Genomic DNA, 18,970 nt, shown 5'->3' with positions numbered 1-18,970 from the left:
CCTCTATATTTTTGAATTAATCATTTTTTTTTTCATTTTTTTAAAGATATGAATATTTCAAATTGACTTACCTCTGAAACTGGGTTGCAGTTCTCTCTTATATTCGTCTTGACACCATTCAAAGTTTGAACAGATAACAACACGCTTAAACACAGAGCCGATAAAAAAATACAGCAGTCCATTATGTTCTAATTGGAAAGTAAGAAACACATGGTTTAAAAATATACATGTAAAAATGCGCACGTGTCTAGCAGGCGTGGCTTCGCAATGCGATTAAATATAACCAGTGGTGTGACATTGTAGCAGTCCACTATTTTTTTTTTCTAAATCGAGATCAAACGGTCATATTACGCAATAATGTCGGGTTCAGAGAGATGGAAAATCATGATTGAAAACGGAAGACTTTGTGTAGAGGAAAATGGTAGATATTTTGAGGACATCGACAATGTTGGAACAACAAGAGAATTTGGAATTATCAAGGTGACTATATAAATATTTTAGTAATTTACAATTTTATTTGGTCAATTGTGGATAAGAAAAGCCATCGGAAAAAAAACTACAAGCTCAACAAACTTGTATCGAAAGCAAATAAAAATATTCAAATCAAAATAATACATAAAAGTAAAGAGATACTTTTAAGTATAGAGTAGATAACTTTCTATTAAAAGTTGCATTTAACTTATATTAAGGACGTCACTAACACAATTAGTGTACTACATGTATACTATTGTTTCTTAACACATTGTTTTGGAGTTGTAAACATAGGAAACTCTAAAAATATAAACTGAAATAGTAAAACTGTTTTCTTCTTCTGTATTGAACATTGTTGAATTACATCTTCAAATGTTAGGGCAAGTACATTTAGATTTTGAATTCCTTGACATCATGTCAGTGTTTTAAACAAAATCATTGATTGATCTTGTACATCTCTCTACATAAATATCTCAACTCTCGTTTCCAGAATGAAGTTTACTTTTATTAATGTTAATCCATCAATAAGCTGCATATTCTTTATTACATTTACTCTTGTGAAGTAACAACTGTTCATTTTATTGTGGAACGGTCATACAATTCACATTTGTTTTTATTTTAGACTTAACACATTATCAATCAATACATGTATATTAGTTTTCGTCAATACAGAAATACGACTGTTGGCTTCATGTTCAATGTTTGTCAACGTTCACAAAAACATGATGTTTTCTTATAATTTAAGGTTACATATGAATCTGGAAAAGCAAAAATGTATAGTTTGAAAAACTTATGCGAAGGTCTTGGTTTTGGGCCAGCTGTCAAGACTCGTTCAGGTTTTATGAAAATATGGAACTCCTTGAAAGGTGAGAAATGTATTTAAAATGTGTGTGTTGTTCTTGTATCATGAGTACATAGTATGTGTATGAGTATTTGCTTCTCTTGCATTCGTCACAACTCGGCCGATTCCGTACCTCCATCTAAAGATAGAAGGAGAGTAGCGGTGACTCCGAGGATTGCCAACTGCTACTCTTGATTTTGACATTTTGTCCGATATTCGGAATCCTCTAGTTTTATCCATGTAGTACCAATAAAAAAAAATACACTACCAACCCTTACTTTTTTATTCATATTTTTATTACATATAGTTAAACTAGTCATTCATGAAAATCTTATACAATTCTTGTTATTTTTTCATAGTGTTTGAAAGAAAAAAGGTACCAATTTTAAATGTGTGAGCATTCTAAGAGAGAATCATTTCCCGCAAAATTTTCAATTGATTATATCTTAAAAACAAAGTCGCGGACCTATTATTTTTTCCTGCTTTTTAGCCTAGGTTCAGTTATTAATATACTATCAATTTATACCAGTTGATCAAAAAGCTAGTTATTGTCAAAAAGAGAAGCGAACATCCTTAATCAAACTAAGGCCTTAGTTGCTGTCGTATATATTTTAAACATTGAATTTTTGGCGATGTCAAGAGGCTGATATTGTTTTTAAAAAAATGACTACCACGAGCAAACATTGATAATACCGTATTTCCATGACTAGTAATCCTCGCTCCAAACTCCGCTGGACCTCCTACGGCACCCGCTGGTACTTGTAGTTAAATATTTGATTGTATTCAACAAATTAATTTATGAACTGCATGTACGTGACGCTTATATACCAAATGGTCAATATTAATCATCCGTGTTATTTGCTCTATGGGATGTTTGTAAAATTTCAACGGAGGCAATGTCTTGGCATGATAATATCAATGAGCTTTTATTCGTATATTTGTCAAGTCTTTGTATGTGTTTTATTTCGTGATAGGAGGGGGAAAAGAAAAAAAGGTAAAAGGGGGTGGGTTATTGGCTGTCTTTGCCTACAACAATGTACTAGTGGGGTGCGTGTGAGTGCTTTTCTGTGTTTATTTGTCCAATTGGACTTGTCGTTTTTTTTACTGAAGAATATAACTGTAGCAAACAAGTTTTAACTATATAATTTTTTACAGCAAACGTAGACAATTATCAGCTACAGACATCTTCAACAGATAACATTGATCAGCCGGAGAACCAAGTTAATATGAATATTTCAGGTAGATGTGATTCTTTTAATACATATTTGATATTTACACACGCTTTCGTGAAATCAAGTTACTAAAGTAATCCATAAATATGATAAAATTCGGATTGAAAAACTCTTACCATAACCAATAATATTAATTCATATTTTTGCAATAACCCTATAATATTAATTCATATTTTATAAATAAAAGAAGTTATAGTATACTAGTATGCGTATGTGAGATGACAAGTAACGATTCTAGAGGTTCTATTATCGCCGTATTACATTTACGAATATTTTTTTTTAAATTGCATCTTCGCTTTTCTGCACAAACCCCCATAATACATGTACAATGTTCAAAAAGGGGGGGGGGGGGCTGTATCCGTACACTCTTCAACAATAATGGACAGGCCGGCTATACGGACAAAAGTGCAATCATTAAAAAGACGAGGTACATTTGTACGATAAGGCCCGTTTTTTGGCCCCTCCCCCTATTTTCTTATTTTTCAAAAACTGTTTTGGAAAGCTTGTTATCACGTTGACGTTTCTTTGGATGAACTTCAAAACCATTAATTTTAGAAAATGGTTGAGATTACTGGGTTAAAAAGGTATCAAAAACGCCAAATGATTCTTTGGCATTGTTTCTATAAAAAATCTAACACGCGCCGGAGAAAATAATGGCGATTTAGACAGCAAAAACTGTTATGACATGACATTGGAATTAAAAAAAAATCCTGTGCCACGTTGGCGCAGGCACCTAAAAACTAAAAATTCGTTGTACGGAAGACCTGCAATTTTAAGTGAATGATAATTACAATATTTGAATTATAAAAGGAAGTTTACCCACTCACCTTACCCAGTTGCTAGTATTAGTGGTTTTGAAGTTCATCCAAACAAACATTCAAACCTCAGGGAATATTCTAACATAAGACGTAGCTTTCTAAAACAGAATTTGAAAAATGAGAAAATAGGGGGGCCAAAAACAGGCCTTATCGTACCAGAATTTCCAGTTTTCCTGCCACACCGACTTCTTGCAACAGAGATTGTTTTTGTTTCTGTTATAATTAAGAGTTTGTTTTTTTTACTATTCACTGAATCATAATATGAGTCATGTGGTCAATTTTATTCGTTGAACTTAGTTCTAAAGCATAAAACATGACGCGGACGTTATGATTTTGTTCGTATGGAACGCCATGACTGTCTTCTGGTGTTGATTGTTTAATATGTTCGGTGCTTTATGCATTATGTTCAGTAGTATGTATATTATGTTCAGTAGATATCTTATTATGTTCAGTAGTTATTACATTATGTTCAGTAGTTATTACATTATGTTTAGTAGTTTTTACATTATATTCGGTGCTTTGGTTATTATGTTCAGTAATTTCATTATTATATGCAGTGGTATTTAAATTATGTTCGGTACTTCTGACGTTATATTCAGTACATTTTTCATTATGTTCAGTACTTTCGACATTATGTTCAGTAGATTCAATATTATTTGCAGTACATTATGTAATACCTCCAGTAGTCCCGCTTTCTTTATATTCAGTAGATTATTCATTATGTTCAGTAAAAGCATCTGTATTATATTCGGTTCGTTCAACTTTATGTTCAGTGGTTTTATCATTATGATGATGTAGTAAAAGTCGGGAAGTCAATAACGGAAATTGTCGGAAAAAAACGAACGCGGATATTTTTGACGGACGTTTTATTCATGAACACCTTTACGTGATTGGATTAAAATGGAAGAAATGGAAGCAGTTTTAAATCCGTGTGGTTTACGTTCCAAAGTTGGCATTTTTCACAAGAAAAATATAACTCCTGACTCAATTTGTAAGTTGTCGCTACAAGATTTCGCATATTTAGGTATGACTGACAGGAGAAAAATAATTGTGTTCATTTTAGCAGCAATATTTTGACTGAGTAATAACAAGTTTTTCATTCCCAAAGAAGCACTGGAATCCCTGCTTGAAATCGATTTAACTGTTTTTAAAATATTCCCTGTGGACTACCCCCCCCCTTTTTTTGGTGCTTTCTATTTTCAACCCTTGAATTAAGCTTTCCAATCTAATTAGAATTAAAATCTTGCTTTCTAACCAATCTGTTCATGCACCGGACCGGCAACTTTCTTTATTTAATACGAAAATCTAAAGTGCCGTTATACACATGCATGTTGTTTGCTTGGAGTATACGCCCGCAAAGAAAGAAATAGCCCAAGTCCGAAGGCACAAATAAGAAAACGAAAGTATTATGGCAAAGGGTGCCGGGGTAAATCTCTGTTTTCAAAATATACATGAAATATTTGCCACTGCCCCTTTTTGTTCTATGAATTCTAATCCTGAGTTTTCTATCTGTTACATGCCAAGAAATCCGAGCAAAAAATTCCGGTCGACCTCCTACGGCACCCATTAGTATTTAAAGATTTGATTTCATTCAACAAATTAATTTAGGACCTCCATGTACGTGTCATTTAGAACACAGCTATATACCGAATGGCCAATATTAATCTTCCATGTAATTTGCTCTATGTGATGTTTGCAGAATTTCAACGGAGGTAATTTCTTGGCATGATCAATTGTGTGTTTACCCTCCCCTTTTCTACTTTGATATAAAGCGTTCCAATGAATAACAAAATAAAAAGAGACAATTACGCAAGAGACTTCTAATTTTTTTACCGGTTAAAGGTGATGGGTGCTTTGCAGCTCCTCATTTCTTACCCATGAAAACTTAAAATCTTTTGTATTCCCCTCTAAATTTAAGCCAATTAAGAAAAATTATCCCCTTCTACAGTAATCCGAAAAAATTAAAGGCGACAATAAAAATACATGTAAATCTTGTAAATAATCAAAATGTTTCTGTGTATTTGGTTTTGGTTTGTTCTTCAAAATACCACTTAAGGCCAGTGTCTTGCCTGAATAAGAGAAGCTTGCTAGTGAAGACGTGCCCTTACTCTAAGATCGATTATGAATTATAAGAATTCATGAACCTCAAGAAATCTGACGTACCCATAGTTGACAATCCTGACACGAAATTATCAATTAACAATTATCCGTTTCAGATCCGTTCATCATTCATTTTATCCGTTATACGTCCGGTAGAAGTCCGTTTCACATTCGTTCAACATCAATTTTATCCGTTAAACCACAACCAAATGCCGCAAAAGGGCAGTGTCTGGACTGAATAAAAGCTGCTTGATTGTAAAGACGTGCCCTTACTCCGAGGGCTGTATCCTAGGTATTGGGTGATACGACCTTCATTTCACTGCCTCACGGCTTTGGTCCTGATAACGCTTCCTGTCATCTTTAGAACTACGTCCACGATTCATCTACCAGTACTCCATCATCGAGGTTAGCGGGCTGCCAAGCTGACCAAACTAGCCCTGAAAGCAGCCGTTGTGAAGTAAACCAACATCAAAATAGTCAACAAAAGATAAACAACTTACCAAAACCAAGATGGCGGCCTACATATGGCGTCCTCTACTACCTGTTCCTGACCCACGGTATCAAAATATGATAAAGCTCACCAATCGCCTTCGGGCACCGAGCCGACCGTGCGAGGGCTGTATAGCCAGTCAAGGTCGTTAAACACTTCCATATATATATATTTCCCCATATAAAATGCATATATGCTTCAATAAAGTTGAATTTTCTCATAAACCTGGCCCGTTTTCTTACTTTTGCAAATCAATCCTTGATATTCAAACATATTTCTATCAAACAATGTTGGTCCTAACAGTTTAATTTTTGATTAAAGTCGGTCAAATCTAAATCGTAAAACATGCACTTTTTCTCGTCATTTTTCCGTTGACTCAATGCTAAATTATCGATACCCATGTCTACTTGTACAACAAATAAAGAAATTCCGTAAATAAAAAACAAACTTTGCAAATCGTTTAAGTATATTCAAACATATATCTGGCGAAGAATACTACTTAAAACAATTTAATTTTAGGGCAAATTCGGTCAAACATCGATTTGAAAAAGGGAATTTTCCGGGATTTTTCAAAATGGCGGCTGATGTATTATAAGGAAATGTTGTATCAAATCAAGGATTTCTGTAGTATAACTTTCCTAGATTATATTTAATTTTTAATGTAGAATGTTTGATGTTTCTGTTATTTTCCTACAGTGATATTTCGATATCATTGATTTCAAAATTTCTTAATAAAAAAAATATCATTTTAAGTGTGACACGGGAATATTTATTTTGACAGATATTCATCCAGGATATACTGTTACCGGAAAATAGTTTAAAATATTTATAATAAAAATTTTCTCTTCTGTTTTTAAGGGTGTTTTTCCTGTTTTCTTCATATTTTATCTTTCTTTAGAAATATATTTATACATTCCTTTTAAATAAAAAAAAATGTTCATCCCGAGAGAAAAAAACACCAATGCTCAATTATAATAGATAAATATTCTATACCTTTAAAATTTCATCCCTTGACCGAACAGATGAAATCTGACTTGGGTTATAATGTAACATCACAATATATTGTCAGGTAGACGTGCAAACCAAAAGCAACCAGGTGACATTAAACATCCTGTGTTACTGTGTATACATGTATTACCAGAGTTTAAATTTTGTGATATACAAAAGTTTTCAAAAATGTACAAATAAATATCTTCTCTTTCCCGTGTCAAATCAGAAGAAGTATGTTTCATAATAAACTTTAAGAAAATATGAATATTATGAAAATTTCTTTAAAAAAATATTTTTTGCTTACAAGACATTCAAATATTTATATGTTTCTATAATTATTTAAAAGAAACATTCCGATTCAAATTTTAATTCAAATGAATTTCATTGCATATGATTTTATTGTTATTTTTTTTTAATTAAATATTTAAAGCTAAATCCAGGCATTCAATGAATCGATATAAAGTTTAACTTGTGTAAAAAAAAGAGTTATTGTATACATTCCAACAGAGACGTATAAAACCCGATAATATCTGTCGTCAGAGTTATCGGTCCTGAATAGGACTGATATAGTTGGGTATGGGAAGTGAAACGGACGAGTACCGTACAAAACAGACGCCTACCGGACGTTCAACGGACATTTCATCCAATGGACGTCAGTTCAAAGTTTTGAACATGCTCAAAATTTTCCACCAGACAGAACGGACGTCGACGGATTAAACGTACGCTAAACTGACATGCAACGGATATGGACGGACGTCTAACAGATAAGAACGGACGTCTAGCGGAAATGAACGGATTGAAAAAAGTTATCCGTTAGGCATTTGTTCGAGCTACCTTAGTCAAAATATTGCTGCTGAAATGAACACAAGCTATTCTTAATTCCATTATTTTTCTCCTGTCGTTCATACATGTACCTAAATATGCGAAATCTTGTAGCGACAACTTACAAATAAAGTTAGGAGTTATTTTTCCTGGTGAAAAATGACAACTTGGAAACGTTAACCACACCGATTTAAAACTGCTTCCATTTCTTTCATTTTCATTTAATCATGTAAAGGTGTTCATGAATTAAACGTCCGTCAAAAATATCCGCGTTCGTTTTTTTCCGACAATTTCCGTTATTGACTTCCCGACTTTTACTACATCATCATAATGATACAACCACTTTTACTACATCATCATAATGATACAACCACTTTAACTACATCATCATAATGATACAACCACTTTTACTACATCATCATAATGATACAACCACTGAACATAAAGTTGAACGAACCGAATATAATACAGATGCTTTTACTGAACATAATGAATAATCTACTGAATATAAAGAAAGCGGGACTGCTGAAGGTATTACATGATGTACTGCAAATAATATTGAATCTACTGAACATAATGTCGAAAGTACTGAACATAATGAAAAATGTACTGAATAAAACGTCAGAAGTACCGAACATAATTTAGATACCACTGCATATAATAATGAAATTACTGAACATAATAACCAAGGCACCGAATATAATGTAAAAACTACTAAACATAATGTAATAACCACTGAACATAATGTAATAACTACTGAACATAATAAGATATCTACTGAACATAATATACATACTACTGAACATAATGCATAAAGCACCGAACATATTAAACAATCAACACCAGAAGACAGTCATGGCGTTCCATATGTTCGAGTATCCGGACAAAAATGATACAAGAAATTTGGTATCTGTTGAAGATTTTTTTTTTACAAAACATACATTAAAATTAACATTTTAATAATTGTGTTTGCAAAGTTCCATTCTTTTGTTGTGACAAATACGAAACATCTAATTCAAGATAATGCCTTTTTTCTGTGAATAGATGTACCAGGAGGGGAGGATTTAACCAGCACTGACGACAACGTAAACACATTGGATAATGTGCAAAGAAAATCCTCGACGCAAAAATCACCAGTCCAAAAGAAATTATTGTCACCAATGGACAGTTCTGAAGGTATTTTTTTAATCCTCCTTCTTGCAAACAATTGATCTGCTGCTTCGTAATACTAGTCATGTGAATTCGGCAAACAAAAATCAATAGTAAATAAGATATGTATGCAAGTAATATAAAATCTATTGCACTTAATATATATGCTTTTACAATAAAACTGGAAGAGACCAAGAACAAGTTAAAAATGTTAATGAAAATTATTTACTATTTGAATAAAAACCATAATTACGATGCGAAAATTTTATGTGTATTTTTCTTTTGCAACAGATGCATCGACAGTTGAAGATATTCTAGGACGTAGCGTGGGTTCTTGCACTGAAGCGCACATAAATACAGAAGACGCTTCCGATAGCACACCAGTTACAGTGGAGCAGTCAATTTTGGACGATTATTTAATAGGTATGATATACCATCTTCATTCTCTTAATAGGCGCTACTCATGGTATGAAGTATAGAAACTTTTAATATTAACTTTTATACTGACTATATGTTGAAGGCCGTATGGTGACCTATTATAATTGTTAATTTGTGTCATTCGGTCTCTTGTGTAGGGTTGTCTCATTGGTTATCATACCACATCTTCTTTTTTATACTTGTCTGTTATTTTGACATCGCCAAACATGTTTTATCTCTAGTTGCTGTTTTTGTTTAATGACCATTTAAGAAAAATAATGTGCAAGTCTTAGTTTTGAACAAACTTGGGGATCGAACACACGATTACAAGGATCACTTCCAGAGGCAAGTTCTCCGAGGATGTTATTTTTTTTTATTGCATATACGGGTACTGGAAACTATAACCATATCAACTTCAGAAATATTACTTTTACATCAAATGTTCAAACACTTGCTCATTAAGTGAACAACATATTTTTTTTTTATATATTTTGAACTCGAAAAATTACAGCGCCCCCTTACGGTCATTGTCCTCCTGAAGTGATCAAAGTGATCGTAATATAACGACTGGATTATTCGGGTTATTTGAATTGTTGATTTTCCATTCTAAAGTGATAGCATTTGTTTTCTTTTAGGAGACGCATTAAAGGTACATATTCAGAACTTAGTTATACCTGCCGATGATCGCTGTTTTCGAAATCTGGACACGAAACATGCTCACTGTCTAAAACAATTTTATGAAAATCAGCAAATGTGTCATACAATTCTCATTGGCAACATTGTCAGCGATGTTACTACTGATAAAGGTAATTTGTCAAAGTTTCTTCAAGAACCTGGCAAAGTAGCAGTTGAAACTTTAGGTGGTAATCATACAAGACATGCGCTACAATGTTTATTCGCAAGCCAAACGAAGCCTATTAGCATGGTAACATGTCGGTTATACAACAAATTACCAGACGAGTTGGCGCTACAATTAGGGTATGAACACAATGCATCTAATACATTAGGAAAACCGACAAGTTTTGTTGATTTAGTAAAGATGTTTCGAAAAGAAGCAACAAAAATAGTAGGAGATACAGATATTAGCTGCATGCAAAGTAGTGAAGTAAAGCAATGGAAAGATATTATATGTACCATTCTAGGGATGGACAGAAAGGCGGAAGAATTTCATAACAAGTACAAGATTGTTTTAAAAATTGCAAAATCAAAGGATTCCGTATGGAGAAAATTTTTAGAATTCTGTTCCGCTTTCGAAATGAATGAAATTAGAAATACTCCAAGAGGATCCTTAAAGATTACACAGTTGAGAGATTTTTCAATGCTTTCTAGTGATAACCAAATACATATTTTGGAAGAAACTTTACAGACAAAAGACTGGAGAGTATTTAAGAGAGAAGTAGAAAGGTAAATAAATGCAAATCATGTCGTGTGTACTGGAAAAAAAATTCACTGCACTACATGATTTTCTTAAATTTTGATTTTATATTTGTAACTTGGTTTGTAAAATATGCTTCATAAAAATGGCATTCAGCATACATTTACGTTATATCGGGAATATTATTAAAACAAAAAGAACCGTGGTTTTCGTAATTTAATTCACAGTTTAAGGAATAATTGGAGCATTTCATTAACCTTGAGGAATCTCATTTGTAATATTATGATATTAAAAATGAGTTATGAAAAAAGGAATGTACACACCAATTTTTTAAAATTTATCACCTATAAAATTGTTCACGAAAACAAAACACAAAAAAACCTAATAAACACCAAGACAAGAATAAAAAAAATGTACAGGCAATGTTAATGAGAGACAGCAACCAAACGACACAAATAAACTAAAATTATCTAGAGACAACACATAGCCTTAAAAATATAGGCGGTCTCCATGCACTTTATCAAGCTCTTAATTTTCCATTATATACATCTTGTGAATAAGTTATACAAAGACTACCAAAGATCTTTCGTTTAATCGAAATCCCCCCAAAAAATGTATTGATGAAATGTCAATCGCAAAGTCATCTCGTCAACCTTTTCGATAGGTCGGGTATTTGGTGGTTGATGTAGACTGCAGCCTTGTAATTTTGTAAACTTATGTTTTTTTTTTGTTTTTAATGTATAATTGGGCTAAAGTGCAATTTCAAAGATCTAATCGATATTTATGGTAATAAGCCCACCTTTCATTTTAAAAACACCCGGTATATTGAAATATTACAGAAAAGAGCTGACACTGTACGTACATGTATATCAGTAATGAAGTTACCGACTTGGATAATATCACTGGATTTATTTTGTAGTGTAAGTTCAGATCGAAAGAAAACTTATTGGGAAAACGAAAGCAGATCCGTCAGATGTTGACAGAAAGATCAATGAAAAGTATGTTAGCATTTTAAACGAACATACAGAATAAGTTTCATGCATCCATTTATGACAATATTTTGTTCAGTTTTATCATTTCACGGGATTTCCAAATATCATTGATTTATATGATTGCGTACTTTAATGTTTGAACATCATTTGGTGCATTTCCGAACGTGCATCTAAATTATAAATTCCTACTGGCGGCACAAAACTGCCATTTTGATTTATTTTAGTTTACGATATTATTTCAAAACTGTCCTTTTGTTAATAACTGTTAAGAGATATTTTTTTAAATTTTAAGGTTTTAATTTGTTGAAACTTTTCAATATTATATACCTGCAGACTCTCAATATTCTGTTGAAAGCTGGTTTAACTGTAGTAATAAGAGAATAGTTCACTCCTCCTCCATTACAAGTATTTAAAATGTGCCTTTGCTTATTTGAATTAACCCATTAAATTATTGAGCATTTCATTATATTTATCTAGTGAGTGTAAAATAAAACAACTGACTGCCGAAAGAGAAAAATTGGCAACTACTTCATCAACATTAAAATCAAAGTTGACAGAAGAACAAAAGAAAACAGAGGACTTCGAGACATTGTTGAATCAAAAAAGGAAAAAATGCAGTGCACTTGAAACTAAATTACAGCAACTGAGGAGATCAGAGAATGAACTCAAAGTTGTCTTGGATAAGCAGATTGATAAAAATGAAAAATCTAGTAATCTGCTACAAGTTGAAAAAACAAAATACCAAACCCTGGAAGAAATGTACAATAAATTGGTAAGTTGAGTACTCTGTTTTTTAGGGCTGTAATAGCCCTTTTGACAAAACGCTTATTATTTTGTTGATGATATATGGAATAATATTCTGCAACAGACTTACGATAGTTATCAGATCACATTAATGATGCATAAAGAGTTGTTCAATTGACCATGCAGTCTGATGATCTTGATCTTGCATTACATAATTAATCAAACATATTTACCAGCTTAGAATAAATACCAGAGACAACAAAGAAAAATAATTTATACAAGAAACATCTTACATGTTATGTACTTGTACTTGTATTTAAACATAATAAGAAAATATTCCTTATTCAAATGTTCTCAATACGCAAACTCTGAAAACAATGATGTTTTTACAGGAAGAAGCAAAAGCTTGTTTAGAAAAAAAAGTTCAGGAATTTGAAGAATCTAGTAGATGTCAACATATTGAAAAACACAAAAGCCAAGTTTTATAACCTACGTATATATTTACCTTACAATTAAAAAAAAATGTCCTTTAATTTTTGTTAATTGTTTGTTCAACAAATGATATTCACTTTGTTGGTCTGAGTGAACGTAATTAACTTAAAATCGGGAAGATGTGTTGAGTTTCGTACGTAATTCTTCTTTAGAAGTAAGTTACAAAATAATGTTGACCCCTGTGTTCATAATTTCTCATTTTTTTAATTTGGTCTGATTCTGTTATTCATATGCATTTGCTTTGCAAATGAATGATTTTCATTGGATAATTTTACAGTTTTTCCTTTTTATTATATTTTATTATAAATTTTAGTTCCAACGTGTGTATCGTCACGTTTGTTTCATCAACTATTATCTATATCAGTATATATCAAGTTTACGTTAAGTTTTTATGCACCACCTACGATAGTAGAAGGGCATTACATGTATGTTTTCTGGTCTGTGCATCCTTCCGGCTGTACGTTCGTTCGTTCGTCCGTCCGTTCGTCCCACTTCAGGTTAAAGTTTTTGGTCAAGGTAGTTTTTGATGAAGCTGAAGTCCAGTCAACTTTAAACTTAGTACACCTGTTCCTTGTGATATGATCTTTCTTATTTTTAAACCAAATTAGACTTTTGACCCCATTTTCATGGTCCACTGAACATACAAATTAAAAGTGTGAGTTTCAGGTTAAAGTTTTTGGTCAAGGTAGTTTTTGATGAAGTTAAAGTCCAATCAACTTGAAACTTTTCAGGCCAAACTAGATCTTTTACCCAATTTCACGGTCCATTCAACATGGAAAATGGTAATGCGAGTGGGCATCCGTGTACTTTGGATACATTCTTGTTCAATATAGATTTGTATATTAAGTTTGTTTGCTGTTAATGACTACATATTACTGTAACTGTCTGTGACGTGCCATTGTCTTTAGAAAACTTTTCATAATATCTCTTAAAAAGATATACACAACATATTTGTATATATTTACAGGTATCTGGTAGAGATTTGACTCCAAAACAAAAACTAAAAAATGACTGCAGTCACAGTGACAACTTAAACAAGAAGAAAAGAAGGATGAGTTCAAAGGTAAATAAAAGAATAAAAAATGTGTACAAACAACTATAACAAAATCTCTGATTACAGAATAATTCTGGACAGTATTGGCGTAAATAGACAGTGGGCAAATTTGAACATTCTGGACATTTCTGCCTCTCTAATATTTTTTTCTATCCAGAGCAATTTTGAAAAAAAAATCTCAAAACTTGTGCTTTACTCCAAGTCTATTTTAGCCATGCGGGCCATATTAGTTGGCAGGTGGGATCATAAGAAAATTTAAAAACAAAATACTCCAATGATGCGTATTGCCGAATTTAGATAAATCTGGCAATGTAATTTCATAGAAGATTTGCTAAAAGGTTTACAGATAACGACAATACATGTTGTACGATATTTTTAACCTACTTTTAGGACGAGTTTAACTGCTGGACAGGTGGAGACTAGTCGGCCATGTCTTTAAACCTTGTCAATCTTTCGGGTCTAGACACAAAGAAATACACGGTGTGGTATAAACTCTATCATATGTTTTGTGCAGTTGTAAGATGCTTATTTTTCATTTATGTTGTAGGAGTTTGAAGTTGGTACGTCTGTTGAAGCATTTTGGTATCCAGACAAGTGTTGGTATACTGCAAAAATACTAATGAAGACAGGAAAAGGTAAGTACTGTTTTATGAAAACAAAATTTGGAGGGCAAATGTTATCAGATATAATATCAGACTGTACAAAGATAATTCTGTCGTATAAAGAAATAAAAGTGGAAATGTTTTGTACTCAATCAACACATGTACATATAAGTTGAAAACTAATCATATTAGTAAAAGTTTTCAATTCATGGTAGCTATCCTGATGAAACAATTCAACAAAAAAGACGACGTTTATTTTTACAGAGGAGCACTTGTACTAAACTATCGTTTCGGTATATATTTATTTAATAAACTTTTTTAGTGTATGAACTTTGTTTTAAATCCATTTGCAAAGAGAACGCCAAGTATTAAATTTACGGTAATACAGAATTTTTTCAAAAGTACTACTTTTAGGCGTTGCATCGTCCTGAACATGCTTGTACTATTTCCCATTGGACGTCATTTTTTAGGCTTGTCACACTTTTTTTACGTTTTATAATGTTTTCTTTAAAATGAGCTAACTGCGAATGAGTTTTTTTTTATAAAAAGGACTTCATAATGGTCGAGAAGATAATATTCCAAAGACTCAATATGCTGATTTTTTTATGAAAGAAACAGTAGTTGCACCAGTAAACCGGTTGAACAGTTGATCAGTTAGGGTCAAACATTCAGTCAAACATTAAGTCACATTAAGTCTAGGTCAAAGTTAAGGTCAGGTCAAGCATATTTGACTTCACAAATCTAATACTTAATTTAACAAGGACCAGAACAGAAGATATTGGCATGTAGTCATGTATTCTAAAACCAGGATTTATGACACTTAATCTATCTGAAAAAGTACCGATAAAAGCATTACATGCTATATAATATATAATCACACATACTCCTGTATTTATCAGTAATTTATATGGCCAGGGGTACTATTTTGAACCGACAAAAATACATCTTATTAATCGAAGTCAGTTACTCTTTACTAGTATCATTATAGTTTCAACATTCAAGTAAAATAGTCCACAATTTATTATTCATTAAGACTCAGATCTTTTAAAAAAAAAATGATTTTTTTACAGGCTATGAAGTAAAGTATGATGTTGATAAATTTGTCAAAGATCTCCCCTTAAAGTATGTGAGAGCGGAAAAAAATTCTACAGAATAGATCGATTAGCTGAAACAAAGAAGAATGACCATCATTGGAGGAAAACTATGATGCACTTGCTAGCCAAAGTGGAGAAATATTTGACGAACATGTGTTTGAATTATTATTGTTGTCCCTATAGAAATAATATAGATATTGTAAATAATGCGTAGTTGTTAATTATTGTCATAGAAAGTATCATATAGCTTTACTCTGCGTAAGAAATATACAGCAGTCATTGTGACAAAGATGGGGATTTCTTTATCATTTACACCAGAAATTTGCGAAAAACAAAAAGAAAGCAATGGAAAATACCAATAATAATCAGTCACGTTTTGATTCATTGTGCTTATTAATTGCATTTGAAGTTGGATGGCGATGTTTAATTGATAAATGATATGAAAATATCATTGACTTTAAGTGTTCTACCATCTTAGATGAAGCGAATTAGTATCTACAACGCATATTTCAATATTAAAGACAGATACATACGACCGGTTCACAAAATCGTTAGAAAAATAAATCTAATTTCAAATAAAGAGTTCCAAAGTAATATGCAATTTCAATGTAATCAATAGATCTGAAAAAAGAAACATTTATATGAAATTCATCTTTAAATAAATACTTCGACTAGTATGGTACACGTTTTTGTTTACCAGAAATATGCATAATTTCAGGGCCTTTTATTGTTGAAGATTCGGTATGGATTTTGCTCTTTTTTGAAGGCCATACGTCACAGTAAACCTATAGCTTTTTTATGTCATTTGGTCCCTTGCGGAGAGTTTTCTCATTCGCAATCATACCACATCTTCTTATTGAATATTTGAAAACGAAAATGTTACCGGTTGATTATAATATACATGTACTGTATGTACCTTTCTAATCTATGAATAAGTGTGATTAGAGTAACGTTTTCACGTTGTTCTTGGTCTAAGAACCAAAAAGCAATTTACGCATTATATTTTACATTCAATTTTGTTCTTGGTCTAAGAACAAAAAAGCGATATACGCATTATATTTTACATTCAATTTTGTTCTTGGTCTAAGAACCAAAAAGCGATATACGCATTATATTTTACATTCAATTTTGTTCTTGGTCTAAGAACCAGAAAAAATAAGATTGATAATAATTTATTTGATATCATTCGTTTAGTTGGTCCATAGACCAAAATCTGGTGGATAACAGCTCTATCATCTGCGTGAATGTAACATTTTTTTTGTTTAAATTAGTTAAATATAAACAACTTAGCGCTGACGCCTAATGTCCAAAGTGTTTCTGTTTTTGGTCTCGAGACCAGACTTTTTCAAGCATAAACAGTTTTATGCAAGTAAATACAAATAACAGTTTGTTGTGTTGTTTTCAAATGATGGGTTCATGCAGGGATTCAGCCATACCTTTTATATATTTAATGTGAGAACTTACCCGTTTTTTTATATTCTGGTCCAATGACCAAAATATGTATACACCGATCTAAAAATGATTCCAATTCTGTTAGACAAAACTGTTATAATTTATCAAAAAACAATTTGGGAAAATTTCAATGTCACTGCTAGTGATATATCAATGGTATGGGTGTTAGAATTTTCAAAATTATTCAAACTTTGCAAGGAAGTCAGTTAAATATGTCGATCTGCATTGGTATTTTAACTAGTACATGAATGTATAATGGTTGACATGCTTCAAAGAGGAAAATAATGCATTTTCCCTTTTAGAAATGGATTCAGTTCTTTATTTGATCCTGATTCTGCAATTTTAAAAAAAATGTCTGTATTATATCAATCCTATCCAATCAGTCATAAAAAAATACGCATAAAAATACTTACTACTGGCTTTCAATACAGTAAAATATCCACAAATATTATTTTAAGAATTAAACATCCAAATTAAAAACATCAAACAAGACATATTGTGAGATTGGGTATCATCAATCGCATCCATGTCATTAGATAATATCAGTGTTACTGTCTTCTTGAATTTGTGGATAGAATAACGAAACAATCTCACCAAATATGAATCTTTGACACCTTTTTCATTACTAGCAAATTTTTGAAATAATGAACTTTATTCGTAACGTTTTGCATGTCTCCCCTAAGATACAGGATTTTATGATTAGTAAAATTATAACAGCGTTCTTCTTATATAAGTCGGCAACATGATTGAGTAATTCATCAAAGCTACATTAATGTAAATTCAAAAGAAATATTTTACCGTAAATATTAATGTAATAGACAACAGAGTTGTTAATTCCTTTGGGAATAATGCATGCTATTACAATACGTTTAGTATATTGAGCTGCTGTTGCGTTGAAACATCATTGCTGGTTAATATTTAATGAGAACAAAAGTCAGGTAATGTTTTTTAGGATACAGTTGTAGATGTGTTGAAATAATTAAAAAAAAATGATTTCTTTCATAGCATTCATTTTTTTTTCCAATTCCGTATTTTATGTTACTTCACGTTTTCATGTAATAGTATTTAAATCAAATAAGTGTAACAATATTTCAATAATAAAGAGTTAAGAGTTAAATGCTTCTTTATATGACGGCATGGACTAAAAGTTCGCTGTAGAGTTTCATCTGAAATGCTTTGAAACTTTTTCAATAATGTTTGTTTTTCTGTTTAAGGTTGTTTTTTTCTGCAGGTCTTGAATGAGTATTACGTAAATATTGTTTATTTTTTAAAATGAAAGAATTATCTCTCGTTATTTTTTGTAGATAATTTTTTAATGCATGAATAAGGCATGCAGGTGCCTAGTGTACTATCACAGTGATGTGCTTACAATTAATTTGTTCAAAAAACTACTGTACTCGTAATTGCCAACTGACGACCTTAGCTATGTTCAAGGTTTTGTAATCTCTGTCATGTCTTTTTTTTCATCAGTATGTCCGAATTTCTTTTTTACAAAAATGTCATCCTGTCTTTTTTTGGCCAAGTTGTTCTTCCTGCCTGTTCATATCTTTCGCAAGTTTTAGATATTTGGCTTAGGATAGTGTGATTTTTTTTCTGATTTAGTTTACTTGATTTTGAAAAAAAAATTCCGAAATTCTACGTACATTCAGATCATTCAACCAACCATGCTTTGGTTAGAGAAAAATGAAGATGGCAAACAATGGCACAGTGAAAGGAAAAGTAATTTATAAACCCCAGCGCTATATTTCATGAATTTTATAATTAACTGTTTTGCTATTCTCGGTTGAAAAACGAACATAAATTATGAATTGTAAATATTTAAATAGTTACATATA

At 31.8% G+C, this 18,970-nt stretch overlaps 2 protein-coding genes and 1 long non-coding RNA gene across 3 annotated transcripts in view; 2 read left to right on the top strand and 1 right to left on the bottom strand.

Annotated features, from left to right (window-relative positions):
• Positions 1–17,798, bottom strand: part of LOC139504084 (cardioacceleratory peptide receptor-like) — a 125,415-nt gene extending 107,617 nt beyond the window's left edge. The window contains exon 1 of the mRNA XM_071294144.1: positions 17,549–17,798. The gene's annotated coding sequence lies outside the window, so the exon portion shown is untranslated. The remainder of the gene's footprint in view (positions 1–17,548) is intronic.
• LOC139504082 (uncharacterized) lies at positions 1,115–10,738 on the top strand. Its single transcript, XM_071294142.1, has 5 exons — positions 1,115–1,337; positions 2,468–2,551; positions 8,809–8,940; positions 9,205–9,336; positions 9,966–10,738. The coding sequence occupies exons 1-5, from the start codon at positions 1,244–1,246 to the stop codon at positions 10,736–10,738; spliced, it is 1,215 nt and encodes a 404-aa protein (XP_071150243.1). The 5' UTR covers positions 1,115–1,243.
• LOC139502953 (uncharacterized) lies at positions 13,882–15,831 on the top strand. The gene is made up of 3 exons (XR_011658983.1): positions 13,882–13,996; positions 14,535–14,622; positions 15,660–15,831. It is a non-coding gene; the product is annotated as an uncharacterized lncRNA (long non-coding RNA).
• Positions 17,799–18,970: the final 1,172 nt, after the last annotated feature.

Source organism: Mytilus edulis, chromosome 14 (genome assembly GCF_963676685.1).
Source record: "Mytilus edulis chromosome 14, xbMytEdul2.2, whole genome shotgun sequence".
Lineage (NCBI taxonomy): Eukaryota > Metazoa > Mollusca > Bivalvia > Mytilida > Mytilidae > Mytilus > Mytilus edulis.
This window is presented reverse-complemented; position numbering and strand designations above follow the sequence as displayed.